This window comes from Oryctolagus cuniculus, chromosome 11, assembly GCF_051225735.1.
Source record: "Oryctolagus cuniculus isolate XC-2025 breed Fujian yellow rabbit chromosome 11, ASM5122573v1, whole genome shotgun sequence".
Classification (NCBI taxonomy): Eukaryota; Metazoa; Chordata; class Mammalia; order Lagomorpha; family Leporidae; genus Oryctolagus; species Oryctolagus cuniculus.
In genome coordinates this window covers 103,054,554-103,075,241 of record NC_142877.1, presented here as the reverse complement: position 1 = coordinate 103,075,241, position 20,688 = coordinate 103,054,554, and the positions used below count along the sequence as shown (strand labels likewise).

The 20,688-nt window shown below is 36.4% G+C and overlaps 1 protein-coding gene across 3 annotated transcripts in view; it reads left to right on the top strand.

The window, feature by feature from the left end:
• BLTP3B (bridge-like lipid transfer protein family member 3B) overlaps positions 1 to 20,688 on the top strand; it is a 135,635-nt gene that overhangs the window by 77,158 nt on the left and 37,789 nt on the right. For 2 of the 3 annotated variants that reach the window (XM_008256938.5, XM_070052743.2), the window contains 8 exons: positions 1,366 to 1,546; positions 4,867 to 4,950; positions 6,681 to 6,863; positions 8,723 to 8,841; positions 11,700 to 11,841; positions 15,838 to 16,031; positions 18,657 to 20,161; positions 20,410 to 20,585. In XM_008256938.5, the coding sequence (XP_008255160.3) occupies positions 1,366 to 1,546; positions 4,867 to 4,950; positions 6,681 to 6,863; positions 8,723 to 8,841; positions 11,700 to 11,841; positions 15,838 to 16,031; positions 18,657 to 20,161; positions 20,410 to 20,585 (2,584 nt within the window). Of the gene's footprint in view, positions 1 to 1,365; positions 1,547 to 4,866; positions 4,951 to 6,680; positions 6,864 to 8,722; positions 8,842 to 10,531; positions 10,668 to 11,699; positions 11,842 to 15,837; positions 16,032 to 18,656; positions 20,162 to 20,409; positions 20,586 to 20,688 lie in introns of those variants that run through there. The other variant, XM_089308849.1, reaches the window with a different exon arrangement.

Sequence of the window (20,688 nt, the reverse complement as noted above, 5' to 3'; positions counted from 1 at the left end):
AAGAGTAACTGAAAGAGAGGGAGTCATAGGATGGAGAGAGAGAGAGAGAGAGAGAGAGACCGACCTTCCATCTACTGGTTCACTCCCCAAATCCGAGTCCTAAGCACTTGAGCTGTCTTCTCCTGTTTTTCCAGGTACGTTATCAGGAAGTTGAATTGGAAGTGGAGCAGCCAAAACTTAAAACTGGTGCTCTAATATAGGATGCTGGTTAAGCAGCAGTTACCACTGTGCCAAAATGCATGCCATTGATTGTAGTTCTTAATAGATAATCCACACTGTATACATATACTTTGATTTTCCATGAATACCTGTATTTTATTAAATTTTCTAACTCTGAAAGTTGGTAATTTTAACTAGAAAATTTGGTATTGATTTTAATAATTATTACCAAATTTTCATGTATAGTTCTGTGTTTCATATTTCATATCATTTCACAGTATACCTGTGGATACATTCATTTTAGTCTGTAAGAGGTTCAAGAGTATCTTTACTATTCAGTGGAGTGTTCTATGCTTTTTCTCTTTAAAATACTTGAATTCACAGCCTGTTTATTCCTTCTGCTTTCTGGTTTCTTCAGATATATATGTTCAAAGGTCATATCCCATTTCTTATGACAGAGAAATACCAAAGCACTTACTTTTCTAAGTAATGTCACCCAGGGCTTTTATGAAAAAGCAAATTATTTTTCTTTTTTTAAAAAATGATTTATGTATTTATTTATTTATTTATGAGTTAGAGGAAGAGACAGAGAGAGATCCATCCACTGGTTCACTCCCCAAATGGGAGCAATGACTGGGGCTGGGCCAGGCCGAAGTCAGGAATCAGGAGCTTCTACTGGATCTCCCACATGGTTGGGCTATCTTCTTGCTGCTTTCCCAAGCACATTAGCAGGGAGCTGGATTAGAAGTGGAGAAGCCAAGACTCAAACCAGTGCCCATATGGGATACCCGCATTGCTTTACCTGCTACATTACAGCACCAACCCTGAAACGAATTATTTCTGCAGATTTTATAACAGTGAATGCAGGGCCTACATTTGCTTTCCTTTTAATATCTATAACTAATAGCATTCAAATAAGTTGCCCTTTATAGTTAATAACTATATTTTCTAAAATAAGAACCATAAATATAACTATTCATATATTTACTAAAACATTGGATTCATATGCCAATTACGTATCATTCTCCAGTTTAAAAATTTTTCATTTTATTCTCATATAATGCAGAAAAATAACTTAGGAAAGTAAATTATTGACATGAAAGGAAATGTATTATACTTATTTTTCTGACTTCACTACAGAAAATATTTATATAAAATATAAAATATATAATTTCATAATGATAATACAATTTTAAATTCTTTTAGAGCTCTACAGTAACCCCATCTACCCAGCAAGTGAAGACACCACAGGCTTCAAATGCTCCTGATCTAAACGATGCAATTGTGAAGCTGTTCAATGACTTTGATGTTAAAGAAACCTCCCATCATTTAGTGATTTCTCACTTGGATCTACATATCTGTGATGACATTCATGCTAAAGAAAAAGGTAATAAGGCCTGCTTATTTCAAATTATTTTGTTTTTTCTAGAATTGACTACAAATTGGATTATTTATATATTATGTAGTATAAGATAATTTGTCATAATTCTATCATTTATGAGAATGTGTAAATGATAGTTACAATTTTATTGATTGATTTCAGAGACAGAAAGATAGCTAGAGAAGGAGAGCTCTCATCTGCTGGCTCACTCCCCAGTGCTCACTGTGGCCTAGATTGGGCTGGGACTGAAGCCATGAGCTGAAAATGAAATATAGGTGTCCCAGATAATTGACAGGAACCCAATTACTTGGGCCATCCCTTCTGTCTCTCCAAATCTGCCTTAGCAGGAAGCTAGACTCAGGAGTCAGAGCAGGGAATGGAATGCAGATACTCTGTGGGACATAGATATCTTTTTTTTTAAGATTTATTTATTTATTTATTTGAGAGGCAGAGTTACAGACAGAGGTAGAGACAGAGAGACAAGTCTTCCATTCATTGGTTCACTTCCCAAATGCCACCAGAGCTGGGATGATCTGAAGCCTGTAGCCAGGAGCTTCTTTTGGGTCTCCTATGTGGGTACAGGAACCCAAGGACTTGGGCTGTGTTTCAGGGCTCTCGCAGGCCATACCAGAGAACTGGATGGGAAGTGGAGCAGCCAGGATGGAACCAGTGCTCTTGTGGGATGCCAGTGCTGCAGGCAGAGGCTTAACCTACTATGCCACAGTGCCGACTCCCACATGGGTGTCTTAACTGCCATTCTAAATGCCTATTACTTGAAAAATATAATTTGAAGCATTATATATTGGTATAAAATTTTACTCTGCTTTAGAAACGAGTACTTAAGCTTACTTAATTATTTGCTATCGATCCTAACAGTAAAATTATGTTAAAAAATAATTAAAGATTGAATAAATATACTTGGATGAAATCCTGGATTTGCCTTTCAATTAATGTTGAATTATTCATAAATTAAATTTTAGCCTAATATTACTTATAAATATGTTTTCAACATTTTAGTTTATCTGTATATTTCTGGGCCTGTGTGCATTTAAGCACAACTATGACTATTTAACATTTTGTATTCCCCTCTCTTCTCCTCTCAAAATTTGATTAGGAAGCTAAATTCCACTAGAAAATTTTTTTTCTTTCTTTTAGGTTTTTTTTTTTCTCTTATTTTTCCTTATTAGTAGACACAGGCAACAGATGCAACAACAGCTTCTTGGTCACTTTGTAAATGTGTGGTTCTTTAATCTAGGTGCTCAGCATTTCTGTTTCTCTATTGGTGAGTGTCTCTGGCCCACAGGTGTTGAGGGTGGTAGGGGTTATATACAGCTGTTGGGCCTACATCAAAAATAATGGTTCTTAAACTTTGGTCAGCATTAGAATCAAGTTGGGGATCTTTGTAAAATGGAGATATTTGACCTGTGTACTTCAGACCTGAATCAGAATCTATGAAAAATGTTGCTAACTCCCCGAATACCCACAGCAGCCAGAGTTGGGCAGGAACTGAAGCCAGGAGCTTCATGTAATACAGCTTGATTTTTAAAGCTGTAAAAATGAATATTGAGAACTGGGATACTGAACTGTAGAAGTTGCCATATGTTCATCAGACAGGGCAGCTAGATATCAGCTACTACATAAAAGTGGAGGGATAATGCTGAAGATTTGGGATTTGCAGAGGGATTTGTTTTCTTTCCCTTTGTTCACTTTTGTGTCATTTGGCTTATGGTTGGCATCTTCTGCTATAATGATTTGAAAAAATCCAAAAAAACAACTGAAGTAACAAAATGAGGTTAAGTAACAAAATGATCATGGTTAAATGACAAGCATTTTTTCATTTTTATTTAGGTATTTTCTAAACTCTTTAATATCCCTCACTCTAATAAAGAGTGATTAAATAACAAATGCTCGCATAGAATAAGCTGAATGATTTCATTGAAGCAGAAAAAGCTAGCACTAAAACATCTCTCTTATGGTACAGTCTTTATTGCTTCTTTGCTGTTCTGAAACTCAAAAGACTCTAAAATCTTTCTTTGCAAGTTTCTGAGAAATCATTTACAATAAAACCTGACTTGAAACCAGTACATTGTTATTTATTATCTTTATTTTAACCACTTAGTGTAAATGTACATCCGTTTTGCCACGGAATTACTATCTTTCACTATTAAGTGATACCTCAGAAACTACTGAGAGTATTGCATGATATACTCTATATCTTTACACTATTAATAAAATCTAAAATACTCTGAAACATTTGGCTCCAAAGATGTTAGGTTAACAGATTGTATATTTGTACTAGAAATTGTACAAAGGAAGATAAATTGGAGTATACAGATTAATAGTGGGAATGTATACCTATGCATATATTTGTTTATATTTTCTTTTGATCTTATTATAGCAAGGTGACTTTGAACAATTTACCTAACCTCATAGACTCAATTTCCTCATAGGCAAGATGTTACACTGAGAGCCGGCGCCGTGGCTCAATAGGCTAATCCTCCACCTTGCGGCGCCGGCACACCGGGTTCGAGTCCCGGTTGGGGCGCCGGATTCTGTCCCGGTTGCCCCTCTTCCAGGCCAGCTCTCTGCTATGGCCAGGGAGTGCAGTGGAGGATGGCCCAGGTGCTTGGGCCCTGCACCCCATGGGAGACCAGGAAAAGCACCTGGCTCCTGGCTCCTGCCAGGATCAGCGCGGTGCGCCGGCTGCAGCGGCGGCCATTGGAGGGTGAACCAACGGCAAAAAGGAAGACCTTTCTCTCTCTGTCTCTCTCTCTCACTGTCCACTCTGCCTGTCAAAAAAAAAAAAAAAAAAAAAAGATGTTACACTGAAATGGTTAAAATTTCCTGGGTTCAAATACTAGCTCTGCACTTAACTAGCTATGTGATCTTTGCCTGTTAACCTAGTTTCATTGTTCCTCAGTTTCCTTATCTAGAAAATAAGGAGAATCATAATACCTCTCTAATGAGATTGTTACAAAAATCAAATAAGTACCTAAAGTATGTAAAAGAATTCCTGGTACATGGGTAGACCTTAAGTACAAAAGTTCTGCTATTACTGTCTGTAAGCGCTAAGAGGACATAGATCCTACTGTTCTTGTGTGCTTACCTTTTATTTAGCCCAGTACCTTGGAATAACAGGAGCTCACTAAAAACATATTGATTTGCATTTCCTAAAATTCTTACTGTATCATATGTGATAAAAGAGAGATGGTAAATCACTTCTTGGAGTCTAAGTATGATGAAGACTTTTAGTAATAAGTGTTTTCAAATATTTACTTAATATTTTTTCTCTTTTATTCTCTCAATTTCATCTGTTTTTTCTCCAGACTCAAACAGACGTATCACTGGGGGTGCTATGCAACTCTCTTTTACACAGCTAACCATAGATTATTATCCTTACCATAAAGCAGGTGTGTATAAAAATTTCTTTAAAATATTTAATTGTTAATTTAATATTACTTAGCCAGTTAATTTTTTGTTTTCTTTTGTTTTAATTTGTCAAGAAGAAATGAGACCAAGACATTTTTATTATTTTTCCTCTGACAGTTTTATTTTGCTAAAAAAATTGTCACAGAAGTTAATTCACGTATTTTATATCAAGGTTCATGTAGATTACTAGAAAATATAATTGTTAGAAATTGATAGCTTTCTAAATAACTAGTTTAAAGCTTTAAAAAATCAGCAGACATGCATTTGCACTATTTTGTTGCAGTAAAAATGTACTAATGTGTTTTGAATTTTAAATGATATATTTAAAAGTCATGAAAGAGTATAAAGCAAAGGAGAATTAAGGGATTCCAGCAAGTAATTTTTTGTTTTTATATTCTCTAAATTTTATCAATAAAATTTAATAGGCTCTTTAGAAATCAAGTATTGATAGGTTCTTTTATCCCACATACCAAAGCAAAAAATGGTTTGACCTTTCACCCATCTACTTTTTGCTGGTATGTCTGGTTTTGTTTTGTAATTTACAGAGATAAGAAAACAAGAGATGATGTGAAGTGGTAAAATTTTTATATTCATGCATTTCCACCTACCAGTGTTTATCCTTTCTTTATCAGTACCTGACAGAATTTAAAGGTTATGCATTTCTTCTGATTTTCTTTCCAAGGACTTTGTCTTTTTTCTTATCTTCCTGATTAGTAAGTTATTTACATAAGCTTAAAATTTTTAAATTATGCAAATAGTTCATATTTGGGGAGATAATATTTTCATAGAATAGATTTTATTTTCTTAATCAATTAATAAACTTAGTACTTTTCTTAGTTACAGCAAAATCCATAGTATTTATTTATTTATTCATTGATTGATTCATTCATTCAGACAGACAGAAAACTCTCATCTGCTGATTCTCTCCCCAAAAGCCCAAGACAACTAAGGCTGGACCAGGGCCACCAGATTTCCCATTTGAATGACAGAGATCCAACTACTTGAGCTATTACGTGTTGTCTCCCGGAGTACACAGACAGCTGGAATCAGGAGTGTAGCCAGGACTCAAATCCATTTACTCCTGAATAGAATGTGGACATCCCAAGTGGTGTCTTAGTCACTGTACCAAATGTCTGCCCCACAAAGATGGGTTCATGATAAAAACCATTCCAGACCATTTGCTTTTAATACTTTTTCCCTATGCTGTAAATGTATTACTCATGTTTTAGAGTAGTAATGTCTTGCCAGCGCCGCGGCTCACTAGGCTAATCCTCCACCTGCGGCGCCGGCACACCGGGTTCTAGTCCCAGTCGGGGCGCCAGATTCTGTCCCGGTTGCCCCTCTTCCAGGCCAGCTCTCTGCTGTGGCCAGGGAGTGCAGTGGAGGATGGCCCAAGTGCTTGGGCCCTGCACCCCATGGGAGACCAGGATAAGTACCTGGCTCCTGCCATCGGATCAGCGTGGTGCGCCGGCCGCAGCGTGCCGGCCGTGGCAGCCATTGGAGGGTGAACCAACAGCAAAGGAAGACCTTTCTCTCTGTCTCTCTCTCTCACTGTCCACTCTACCTGTCAAAAAAAAAAAAAAAATTTTTAAAAAAAGAGTAGTAGCGTCTTTCTTGAGAAAAATCACTAAATTTTATTAGAAGCATTGCTATAATAGAATAAATGAAAATTGTGCACTTTTCACTGAAATATCTGTTATTTGTTTTATAGGAGATAGTTGTAATCATTGGATGTATTTTAGTGATGCAACCAAAACAAAAAATGGATGGGCCAATGAGTTGTTACATGAATTTGAGTGTAATGTTGAAATGCTTAAACAGGCTGTGAAGGATCATAATGTAGGTTCACCTCCTAAATCCCCAACACATGCCTCTCCCCAGCACACACAAACAGGTATTTGACTTATAACAATATTATGGCATTCCCTTAGTATTATGTGTGTGTGTGTGTGTGTGTGTCTGTGTTTGAGAGAGAGGGTGAGAGAGATCATAATTTCCTGTTAATAAGTAGTATTTTTGGAAAATGTTTCTTTTTCCTTCTACTTGATGAGATATTGATTGATTGATTTCCATTTGCTAGTTCACTCCCCAAATGCCCACAACAGCCAGGGCTGGGCCACACCAAAGCCAGTAGCTTGGAAATTCATCCAAGTCTACCATGTGGGTGGCAGGGCCCAGCACTTGAGACAACATCTGCTGCTTCCTAGGATGCAGTAGCAGGAAATTGGATTGGAAGCAAGGCAGCCAGGATACTAATCAGCTGTCCAGGATGGGCTCAGGATATCCTAACCTGTGGCTTTACCTGCCATGCCACAACTCTTACCCCAATAAGTATTATTTTTAGTTAATATCTAGAAATTTTGCATCCTTCATTCAGACTAACATAGACTATGGGTCAAAATACTTTTAAGAGAAATATAACCCATAAGAATATTTGAGGTTTCTTGTGTTACCATATGAATTTCAGTATTTTTTCCTGATCTGAGAAGAATGTCATTGCTATTTTAATTGGGATTGCATTGAATCTGTAAATTGTTTTTGGTAATATGTACATTTTGATGATATGTTGCAATTCATGAACATGGAAGATTTTTCCATTTTTTAAATGTCTTCTATTTCTTTCTTAGTATTTTGTAATTTTCTTTGTAGAGATCTTTGACATCCTTGGTTAAATTTATTCCAAGGTATTTAATTATTTTTGTAGCTGTTGTGAGTGGGATTGATCTTAAAAGTTCCTTATCAGCCATGACGTTGTCTGTGTATAAAAAGGCTATTGATTTTTTGCATTGATTTTATATCCTGCCACTTTACTAAACTCTTTTATGAATTCCAATAGTCTTTCAGTAGAGTCTTTTGGATCCCCTGTATATAGAATCATGTAATCTGCAAATAGGGATAGTTTGACTTCCTCCTTTCCAATTTGTATCCCTTTAATTTGTTTTTCTTGCCTAATTTCTCTGACTAAAACTTCCAGGACTATATTAAATAGCAGTGGTGAGAGTGGACATCCTTGTCTAGTTCCAGATCTTAGGGGGCATGCTTCCAGCTTTTCCCCATTCGGTACTATGAATTAAATTAAATTGCCTTGATTGTGTTGAGGAATGTCCCTTCTATACCTAATGTGTTGAGGAATGTCCCTTCTCTACCTAATTTGCTTAAGGTTTTCATCATGAGAGAATATTGTATTTTATCAAAAGCTTTCTCTGCATCTATTGAAATAACCATGTGATTTTTATTCTTCAATTTATTAATGTAATGTATCACATTGATTAATTCATGAATGTTGAATCATCCCTGCATACAAGAAATAATCCCACTCTGTCTGTGTGAATGGTCTTTCTGATGTATTCTTTGATTTGATTAGCTACTATTTTGCTGAGGATTTTTGCATCTGTGTTCATCAGGGATATTGGTCTACAGTTCTCTTTCTCTGTTGTATCTTTTTCTGATTTAGGAATTATGGTATAAGAATAGAATACTCAGGTAGATATTGCTTATTTTACCAAAATTTCAGCTGAAAGTTACTGGAAGAAAGTAACTAAATTAGTAATATATTCCTTTTAAGGAAGAATAATAATTATAAAAAGTTTAATTCCTATATCACTTTATACTTTATAAATTATTTCCACATACATTATCTTATTTTGAGTAGTCTTCATTTATATTTATACTAGCTGTCTTAATAGTAAGAATGATTGTTGAAAATTAATTTTTAATTTTTATTGAATTAAAAGGAGCTTTTGTTTCCCACAGAGAAAGATCCTACTCTGAAAGGGACTTCCAGAACACCTTCAGCATTATCTCAGCAATCAAAAGCTAAATTAATGTCTAGTTCCGTTGTGGTTAGACTTGCAGATTTCAATATATATCAGGTATGTTTTAATTTCTAAATTAAATCTTCTCATAATCACTTTCAATATCTCACACAGGTAACTCTAACTAGCACTACCCTTTTATTGAAAAACACATTGACCAATTTTGTGAAATGACTAAATCAGGTAGGATAGAAAATACCAGTTCAGACAAAAACAGCTGTATTCAGAGTATGATTATTTTAACATTTAATGTATATGAGTGAAGTTGACATCTTTTCATTTAATTATTGTTTATATCCCTTGTATATAGTTCTAGTGAATTATGGTCTTTTTACTTATTGAACTCTTTATTTAGCAGAGCATTAAGCCTTTAACTATAATGTAAGTTAAAAATTTGTTCTCATAAAAAAAAAAAAAGAAAAATAATGGTTGATAAACTTTTCAGGTATGGGGAACCTTTTTTCTGCCAAGGGCCATTTGGACCATGCAAAATTTTCGACTTAAAAATTAGCCTGCAATAGATTGAATTTTGCATCCCATTTGTTGCCTTGGCATGTCCAGATCAAATGATTTTGCAGGCTTTATACAGCCCATGGACTGGACATTCCCAACCTTGGTGTATACAATTTACTCCTAAAACTGTAAAGCCAAGGGCATAGTCCTTCAGACTGCCTGTACTGCCCAAGACTTCTGATACCTAGTGCAAGTTCAGAGGTTTTCTTGAGCTACCCTTAGGTCAGTACTGCACCACAAAGACGCAGAACTCACTGTTACCTGTTATAGTCACTTTTATTATAGGACAAGGATCATTAGATCCACCCACAGGAAGGGATGCATAGGGCAGAGACTAGAAGAATTCCAAATGCAAAACATATTTGTCTGCATGGCATGTTAGTGTCCTGATGTGAATGTGTAACAGTATGCAGGAAGTATTGCCATGAGGTTGAACTCTCTAGACCAATGATCATAGATAACCCAAAGCCTCACTCTTACATGCAGCTAAGACTCTTAAATTTGGCCTGTCCTATCCTGAGTGATCTTTTAGTGTTAAACTATCAGTTGTGGTCCCAGGGCCCACTGTGAAAAAGGAATTCAAGTTCTTAGTTACTTCCCAGAAGCGGGAAGACCAGATTCCTTAATTCATAAAGGTCTCTGTGAAATAAACTGAAATGCCTGTTTTGCTTTGTTGAAGTACTAAGAGTTTGCTATACCGTGAACAAAGTTGTATGCTGAGAACTCTGTCCCACTTATGGTAACAGTCTTATTCAGGCTATAATCATACAACATGATCTGACATCATAATCCTTGATACCAAAAAAAAAAAAAAAAAGAACATATTTATATAATCTACTTTTAGATGTAAAATAAAGGACTTCAGATTGTATTGTCATTTATAAATTGTTCTGGTTTATTTTGATGTTTATGGCTTAGAGATTTAGTTTTATTGGAAAAGTTTTTATTTAACTTAATTGTTCTCAACTGGAGCCAATACTGTTTCCTGGGAAAATTTGGCAATGTCCAAAGCAATTTTGGTTGTCACAAATGGAAAGAGGAGTGCTGCCAACATCTGATGGTCAAGTGGTGCTGTTAAACATCCTACAATGTGCTGAACAACTCTCAAAATGCATTATCTAGCTCAAAACATCAATACTATTTTGAGAAACCCTGATTTAACAGTTCTTTTCTCATTGTGTGTTTGCTTCTTTCTTTACATTCTCTTTATGTAATACAGCTTATTTAAAAGGATACTTTCAATTTTATGATTTAAATAAATCCATGTGGAAATAAGGGAGGGAAATCACCCATAATTCCAAGTGGTTGAAAGTAAAATACAGTAAAGAAACCTCACATACACAAACATACCAGAAATAAAATAAACAAAAGTAAGTAGAAGGAAATAAAATATTATGTTTATCCCAATTTGAATAATGTTTTCAGTGTTAAAGGGAAAATGAGCTAAATTGTTCATTAAAATAAAAAAAGTTTTTTCTGTATATGCAGAGAAATGCTTTTTAACTAGATAATGTAAGTAACTGACAATTTTTAAAGACTATAAAATAATGAAAAAAATTTTTGTGCAGGCAATTTACACAAAAGGAAACCAAAGTAAACCTTTTAAAAATGTATTCCATTTCACATGAGAAATATGCAAATTTTTTTACTAGATTAAAAACATTAAAATACTTTGGGATACATCCTTTGGCCTACTAAATGGTTGAATTTGGAAAAATTAGGTTTTGGGGGAGAGTGAAAATATGTAAGTAGAACTTTAAAATGAACAGTTCTTTTGATAAAATAACTGAAGAGATAAAACTATTTGACCAAACTGATTATATTTATATTAATTTTAATGATTTTTATTGTGATAAAATATAACATTGTAATTATTTTCAAATGTATAGTTCTTTGCATTAAATACATTCACATTGTTATACAACCAATACTAGTATCCATTTTCAGAATTTGTCCATCATCCCAAACTAAAACTCTCTATGTAGCTGTGTTATTTTTCATAACAATGGGAGAAATTATGTTAAAGCTTTATTACAAAGAACATACTGGGAAACTGGCCTTGAGAATTTGGATCTGTGTTCTGACTCCAACATTGCTTGTCTATACTGTCTGTGAGAATTTCATGAGCATTATTTTCCTATCTGTTAATGTTTTCAAGGAATATTGTATAAAAGTTGATTTTGTAATTGATAAGGACCTAGAAAGTTTGAGTTTTCTGAATAGTTGATAGATGTTGTTTTAAAATAACTTAATGTGAAGTAAAATATATAATAAAGTGCGTTAGCCACTAACAAATTATTGGAAGTAATTTTAAAAGAATTTGAAGTTATGTTCGATTTCCATAAATTCTTTGGGAAGATCTTTTATGCAGTGTAACTTCAATAAACATATTTATTTTCCAGGTCTCTACAGCAGAACAATGTCGCTCTTCCCCTAAAAGTATGGTTTCCTGCAATAAAAAATCACTGTACCTTCCACAAGAAATGTCAGCTGTCTATATAGAATTCACAGAATATTACTATCCAGATGGAAAAGATTTTCCCAGTAAGAGAGTTTCCTGTTTTATTATACTTGTCCAATATTTGGGAAGTTTTTTTTTTTTTTTTTTTGCGAAATTTTTGAGCTTTATAAATGTGAAAAAAGAAGCAAAAGTCTATTGGTCTATACTCTTTTTATTTTTTAAGATTTATTTATTGATTTGAGAGGCAGCGTTACAGACAGGGAGAGGAGAGACAGAGAGAGAAGTCTTCTATCTGCTGGTTCACTCCCCACATGGCCGCAACAACTGAAGCTGGGCCAATACAAAGCCAGGAGCTTCTTCTGGGTTTCCCACATGGGTGCAGGGCCCAAGCACTTGGGCCATCTTCCACTGCTTTCCCAGGCCATTAGCAGAGAGCTGGATCTGAAGAGAAGCAGCCTGGTCACTAACTGGTGCCCATATGGGATGCCAGTGCTGCAGGTAGAGGCTTAACCCACTGCATCACCAAGTAGGCCCCTATTGTTCTTCACTCTAACTCTAAGTAGTATTTTTCCCTTCTGTTATTTGTTCAGATCTCCTTTTCCTCCCTTATTTATAGATCCTTGATGGCAAAAATCTCTTGATATTCACAACTAATTTTATTCCTGTGATTTGACTTTTTACATATACTTAATAGGATTTTTATATTGCTTTTTATTTGTTATTTTCTCCACTAACTTTTCTATTAAAATCACAGTTGAAAAAGCATGTTTATGGGAAATAGTTATGTTATCAGAGGAAAAAGTTTATATCCTTTTTTTAAACTTTTATTTAGTAAATATAAATTTCCAAAGTACAGTTTATGGATTACAATGGCTTTTCCCACTCCCCATATCTTCCCTCCCACTCCCACCCCTCCCATCTCCCACTCCCTCTCCCATTCCATTCACATCAAGATTCATTTTCAATTATCTTTATATACAGAAGATCGATTTAGTATATATTAAGTAAAGATTTCATCATTTTGCACCACACAGAACATAAAGTGTAAGATACTGTTTCAGTACTAGTTATAGCATTAATTCACATTGGACAACACATTAAGGACAGGGGTATATCCTTCTTTTACATTTTTTTTTTTTTGACAGGCAGAGTTAGATAGAGAGACAGAGAGAAGGGTCTTTCTTCCATTGGTTCACCCACCAAATGGCTGCTACAGCCGGAGATGCACTGATCCGAAGCCAGGAACCAGGTGCTTTCTCCTGGTCTCCCATGTGGGTGCAGGGACCCAAGCACTTGGGCCATCCTCCACTGCCTTCCTGGGTCACAGCAGAGAGCTGGACTGGAAGAGGAGCAACCGGGACTAGTACCCGGTGCCCCAACTGGGACTAGAACCCGGGGTGCCGACGCCACAGGTGGAGGATTAGCCAAGTGAGCCACAGTGCCGGCCTATATCCTTTTTTTAAAGTAGAACTCTGGGGCCAGCGCTGTGGCACAGCTGGTTAACGCCCTGGCCTGAAGCGCCAGCATCCTGTATGGGCACCAGTTTTAGTCCTGGCTGCTCCATTTCTGATCCAGCTCTCTGCTATGGCCTGGGAAAGCAGTAGAAGATGGCCCAAGTCCTTGGGCCCCTGCACCCGAATGGGAGATCTGGAAGAAGCTCCTGGCTCCTGGCTTCAGATTGGTGCAGTTCTGGCCGTTGCGGCCAGTTGGTTAATTGGGGAGTGAACCATCAGATGGAAGACCTCTCTCTCTCTCTCTCTCTCTCTCTCTCTCTCTCTCTCTTTCTCTTTCTTTCTCTGCCTCTCTTCTCTCCGTGTAACTCTGACTTGCAAATAAATAAATAAATCTTTAAAAAAAAAAGTAGAACTCCAAAGCGTGTAGACCTAGTTTGCCCATTTGTCTGATGTTGGCTTCTTAATGAAAGTTTTTAGTTTTAAAAGGAATGTCTGAGTCTGGCACTGTGGCTCATGGGTTAAAGCTGCGGCATGCAGAGCAAGCATCTCATATGGGTGCCAGTTCAAATCCAGCTCCCTGCTAATTTATGCTCCTAAGAAAGCAGGAGAAAATGGCCCAAGTCCTTGGGCCCCTGAACACATGTGGGAGACCCAGAAGAAGCTCCTGGCTCCTGGCTTTAGCCTGGCCCAGTCCCATTCATTGCAGCCATTTAGGGAGTGAACCAGTAGATGGAATATTCACTCTGTCACTCCTTCACTCTGTAACTCTGCTTCTCAAATAAAATAATAAATCTTTTAAAAAAAAGGAATTTCTGTTTTTATTGCATGTTTGTTTCTTTTACATATTCCTGCCTCTTTCTGTTTACTGATATGAGTATATTTGAGGTTTCTACAAGCTCATTTTAAGTATCTTTCATAGCTATATCATAATATATTTCATAAGTAGACCCCTGTTGGAAACTAGGGTCTTTTTAGTTTGTTGGATTCCCTTTGAAGTCCCAGATCTGCTCCCACAGTTTTCTGTCTGTGCTTTAGCCTTGGGGACTTCATTTGCTCTCTGGTGATCTCTTGTTGCTACAGTCATCACTCAGTCGATTCATTAAGATTCCTTTACCTTCCTCCCTCCCAGAGTATGATGCCATCTCTCACAGCCTACTCCCTTTACATTCCCAAAGACAAACACCTGCGCATCTGACTGACTGTCTCTGGTACACTTGAATTATAACTTCTTGTTTTCCTATCTGTCCCATGTAATAAACTATGAATATTTTAAAGGAATGGGACCATGCCGCTTTTGATATTCTCTGTGATTAGCACTATACTGTTTGTCATTGATATTGAAAGAATCTTTGCCAAAGAAAAGTGAATGAGTCAATGAATGAGATAAGTGAAGAAATTATATTCAGGACATTCTTAAAGTATTTTTTTCTACTGATATCCCATACCTTTAATTTATTTTCCTTAAATTATGTTAGCCTAGAAGTTCTAAATATGCATACTTTTATCTATGCTAGAAGTAAATGTCTGAATATTTATTTAGAATAAAAAATTTTTACCAAGGTGTTCTAAAACTGAAATGGCTTTAATGATAGAAATATGGGTGTTTTCCAAGAAATTATGTGCCCTCTAATTGTAAATATTAGTTTATTTTGGAAGAGCTATGGAAAAGGGTATATAAGAGGTGCTTAAGTTTTGCTTTGCCTCAGGCACTATTCTAGGCTTTGATTCAAGTGGAGAATAAAACTGTGCATCGTCCTTCCTCCTAAGGAGATCTTCCCATCATGCCACTCCCACCATAAAATGGTCATTAGGCTTAGTTTTCTCTTTTTAGAGGATGCAGACTAAAATTCCAGTACTAAAGTCCTTACAAAAATATGTAATTGAGGATCACAACTTTGATGTGATATTTCATCAAAAAGATTATGTGTTTGGTTTACTTCTTTTTTTTTAAACATTTATTTATTTGAATTTTTTATTTTTATTTTTGACAGGCAGAGGGGACAGTGTGAGAGAGAAACAGAGAGAAAGGTCTTCCTTTGCCGTTGGTTCACCCTCCAATGGCCGCTGCGGCCCACGCGCTGCGGCCGGCGCACCACGCTGATCCGATGGCAGGAGCCAGGAGCCAGGTGCTTTTCCTGGTCTCCCATGGGGTGCAAGGCCCAAGCACCTGGGCCATCCTCCACTGCACTCCCTGGCCACAGCAGAGGGCTGGCCTGGAAGAGGGGCAACTGGGACAGAATCCGGCGCCCTGACCAGGACTAGAACCCGGTGTGCCGGCGCCCCTAGGCAGAGGATTAGCCTATTAAGCCATGGCGCCGGCCTGGTTTACTTCTTGATGAATATAACCTCATGATGAATATAACCTCAAGAAAAGAATCCTAAACAGTACTTGATATTTGCATAGTTATTTTTAGTTTGAAGTATATAGTTTTCTGTAATAAATCATGGAAAAATGTTTTGTTGATCTAAATCTGTTGTATATCATTCATATGTATCACTCAAATTGTGCATATAAAAATATCAAAATATTTTAAGAAAGACTGTAACTTGTTGAAAATATTTTTTATTCTCATAAGATTTAGTTCTGTTCATTGAAAATTTTTTTAAACATTTTTGTCTCTACAGTTCCATCTCCCAACCTGTATAGTCAGCTGAATGCACTGCAGTTTACTGTGGATGAAAGAAGCATTCTGTGGTTAAATCAGTTTCTTTTGGATTTGAAGCAAAGTCTTAATCAATTTATGGCTGTGTACAAATTGAATGACAATTCAAAATCTGATGAGCATGTAGATATTCGAGTTGATGGCTTAATGCTAAAGGTACCATACAAGTTAGTGACTGTGTTACAAAAAAAAGTTGACAATGTTATAATTGCCAAGATGTAATATCGTTGTTCAAATATAAATCAGCTTCACTGTAATCTTAATTTTGATTTTAAAAGTTCAGATTTAATTTTAAGGGACTGATGTTTTGTGCAGTGGCTAAGATACCACTTGGTATGCTCCCATGCTTGTTGGAGTGCCTGGAGTGAAGTCCCAGGTCTGCTCCCAAATCCAGATTCCTGCTAACGTGCTCCTTGAGAGGTAGCATGTGATGGCTGAAGTGGTTGGGTCCCTGTAGGAGACCCAGTAAGTTCGTGGCCCCCAAGTTCAGCGTGGCCCAGTCCTGGCTATTGTGAGCATTTGGAAAATGAACCAACAAATGAGATCTCTCTCTCTCCCTCTCTGTCTCTCTCTGCCTTTCAAATAAATGAACACAAAACAATTGAAAATTAATGAAAATATGGCTGGTGCCGTGGCTCAATAGGCTAAATCCTCCGCCTGCGGCGCCGGCACCCCAGGTTCTAGTCCTGGTTGGGGCGCTAGATCCTATCCTGGTTGCCCCTCTTCCAGTCCAGCTCTCTGCTGTGGCCAGGGAGTGCAGTGGAGGATGGCCCAAAGTGCTTGGGCCCTGCACCCGCATGGGAGACCAGGAGAAGCATCTGGCTCCTGGCTTCGGATCATCACAGCATGCCGGCTGCAGCGGCCATTGGAGGGTGAACCAACGGCAAAGGAAGACCTTTCTCCCTGTCTCTCGTTCTCACTGTCCACTCTGCCTGTCCCCCCCTCCCCCAAAAAAAAGAAAGAAAGAAAATTAATGAAAATAAAAACCTTTTTTCAGATTTCATTTGATTTTCAATTATACCATCTTTAAGAGACTGATCTTCCTCTTCATATGTGTATTTCTTTTGGCCTCCCCCCCCTTTTTTTAAGATTCATTTGCTTGTTTTGAAAGAGCTACAGAGAAAGAGATCTTCTGTCTGCTGGTTCATTCCCCAGATGATCGCAACAGCAAGTGCTAGGCCAGGAGCTTCATCTGGGTCTCCCACATGGTAGGAGTTTGGTAGGGGTCCAAACACTTGGGCCATCCTTGCTGCTTTTCCCAGCCGCTTGGGAGCAGCCACTCATATGGGGTGCCAGTCTCACAGGCAGCAACTTTACCTGCTATGCCACAACACTGGCCCCAGCATTTTCTCTCTGCTTTCTCTGATTTTCATTCATTTGGTGATGAGCTATAGAAGTAAAATTTAAATTGATGATTTTTTAACATTTTATTTTTGAATTTATTTTCTTTTTTTAGTTGACATAGTAATTATGCATATTTGTGGAATATAATGTGATATTTCAGTACATGCATACAATGTGTGAACAGATCGGAGTAATGGCATGTATATTATTTTAGACATTTATGATTTATTTGTGATAGGAACATTCAAAATTGCCTACTAGCTATCTTGAAATATTCAGTTAGTTGTTGTCAACCATAGTTACCTTACCGAGCTATAGAACATTAGAAGTTATTCCTCCTGACTACGCATATCCTGGTACCTATTAACCATCTTCTGTCAATCACACTCTCCTCTCAGACACATACACACACCATTCCATGTGCTTGCAGCCACTATTTTATTCTCTTTCTATGCGATCAAATTTTTAGCTTCCAAATATAAGTGAAGACGTGACATATTTTATCTTTCTCTGCCTGAATCAGTTCTTTTTTTCTACATCTATCATGCCACCCATATTGGAGACCTAGATGGAGTTCTGGGATGCTGGCTTTAGCCTGGTCCAGCCCTGGCAGTTATGGGCCTTTGGGGAGTGATCCAGTAGATTAAAGATCTCTTTTTCTCTTTCTGTCATTCTGATTTTTCAAAGAAATAAGTAAACATTAAGAAATGAGTTTTTAAAAGAAAATTGAGGTTAATAATACTCAACAGTTTCACTTTAGAAATATTTTAAATATGTTCTCAACAACCTTATAAAATTCACTATAAAAGAACATGTTCTATGACCTTTACAATTATTGTTTGATACAATTATGTAATTTTTACATCTTCTAAATTTGAACAGTATTTAAACTGGTTACTTTGAACTCTTTGATGTGAATGTTTTGAGGACTGGATTTAGTTATGCCTGGAAAAAGGATCTTAGTAAATAATATGACCTCTCCTCTTAAGTTTATTTTTAAAATAGCATTCTTTCAGAAAAGTGATTATAATGACATCTATCTGTTCATTCCATTCACTCTTCTAGTTAGTTTCCAAATCACTAATAAAATAAATCCCTTTCTAGATTTGGCAGTTTCTTATATATTCAGGCCATAGTTAACAATTGGTAGTAATTACTTTATTTTATGATTTGTTGTGTGTTAAAATACCTATTTTGTACGTTATTAACGCCTGTGTTTTTAAAAGGTTGTTCCCTTTTTAGTTGTCAATTACTTGGATTCCTTTTACTCAATTTAACAAGATTGGAGTGGAGAGAGTTAGTTTTATGTCTTGATAGAACAGTAGTATTTGGGAGAGAAATATGTTAAGAAAAAGATTTCTTGGACTAAGTCATGTTCTTGGTTGTTTTTTCTTCTCTATGTATAGATTTGTGAGACTAGATTTTTTTCTCTTCTAGTTTGTCATTCCTTCTGAAATGAAATCTGAGTGTCATCAAGATCAACCACATGCAATTTCTATTCAGAGTTCTGAAATGATTGCCACAAATACAAGACACTGTCCAAACTGTAGACATTCTGATCTAGAAGCTTTGTTTCAAAACTTCAAAGATTGTGATTTTTTTAGTAAAGCATATACCAGCTTCCCCAAATCTTGTGATAATTTCAATCTTCTACATCCAATCTTTCAGAGACATGCTCATGAACAAGATACCAAAATGCATGAAGTCTATAAAGGAAATATTACTCCCAAATTAAATAAACACACCCTTAAAACTTCTGCTGCCACAGATGTTTGGGCTGTATACTTTTCTCAGTTTTGGATAGATTATGAAGGCATGAAAAGTGGAAAAGGACGACCAATAAGTTTTGTAGACTCTTTCCCTTTATCCATCTGGATTTGTCAACCGACGAGATATGCTGAGTCGCAAAAAGAAGAGCAGACTTGTAATCAGGTGTCTCTCAATACATCACAGAGTGAATCTAGCAATCTGGCTGGCCGATTAAAACGGAAAAAGCTTTTGAAGGAGTATTATAGTACAGAGTCTGAGCCCTTGACAAATGGTGGTCAGAAACATTCCTCATCAGATACTTTTTTAAGATTTTCTTCATCATCATCAGATGCAGATATTCATATCCTGGTTCATGTTCATAAACATGTCAGTATGCAGATCAATCACTACCAGTATGTTTTCCTGCTTTTCCTCCATGAGTCACTTATTCTGCTTTCAGAGAACTTAAGGAATGATGTCGAAGCTGTGACTGGCACTCCTGCCAGTCAGACATCCATTTGCATTGGACTTTTAGTTAGAAGTGCAGAACTGGCTCTTCTGTTACATCCAGTGGATCCAGCAAATACTCCTAAGTCTCCTGTTTGTGAAAGTTTGAGCCCAGTGGTTCCTGATTATTTGACTACAGAAAATGGAGAATTTTTGTCTTCAAAAAGAAAACAAAATATTAATAGTATAAATCAAATTAGAAGTGTAACTGTTAATCATATGTCAGACAGTAGATCTCTGAGTGTTGACCTTAGCCATGTCCCTTTAACGAATCCTTTACTTTTTAAATCAGCTAGTGATACAAATCTGCAAAAAGGTACTTCTTTTTTGGACTGTTTATCAGATAAACATTTAGGAAAAATTAGTGAAGATGAAAGTAGTGGACTTGTTTACAAAAGCAGCTCAGGGGAAATTGGATCAGAAATAAGTAACAGGAAGGATTCGTCTTGCACAGATTCAAATAGTGTCTTAAACTATAGAGAAGACTCAAATGTGCTGCCATTTGATAATAGTGGTAATCAAAACATGCTTTCAGAAAGTTTAACTAGTAAAGGAAATGAAACCATAGAATCAATCTTTAAAGCTGAGGATTTGCATACAGAAGCAACTTCACTGGCCGAGAACACGGAAATCAGCAAAGAAGAGGCATGCACAGTTAGAACACTTAAATCACAAACATCTCTAAGGTAACAACTGTTATTGGAATTGTTTTACTGAGTGTGTACATGTGAGTGTGTTTTGTTTGGGGGCAGAAAATGACAAAATTAGGCATTATTAGAGTTAACACATGAAAGGGTAGATTTTTCAAAATATGAGAACACTTTGAACATCTGTATTTAAATATAATTTGGAAACTTGTAGACCAAATTTTTCTCTTAGATATAATACATTTCTTCACATGTAATAGTGTTCTAATAATTTTGTTTCTAAACAGTGGAAAGCATAAGGAACGCTGTAGCCCCAACCTGGCTCCACTCTATGTTTCTCAAAAGAACATGAAAAGAAGTTCCTCACAAGTCTCACTGGATACAATTTCTCTTGACAGTATGATCTTGGAAGAACAGTTGTTAGAAAGTGATGGAAGTGATAGCCATATATTTTTGGAAAAAGGTAAAGCAGTATAGTTTATAAATTTGTATTATATATAAACATGTATTGTAAGAAAATTTTTTAAAAAATTTTTATCTACATTCAATAGTAATAATAATAAAAA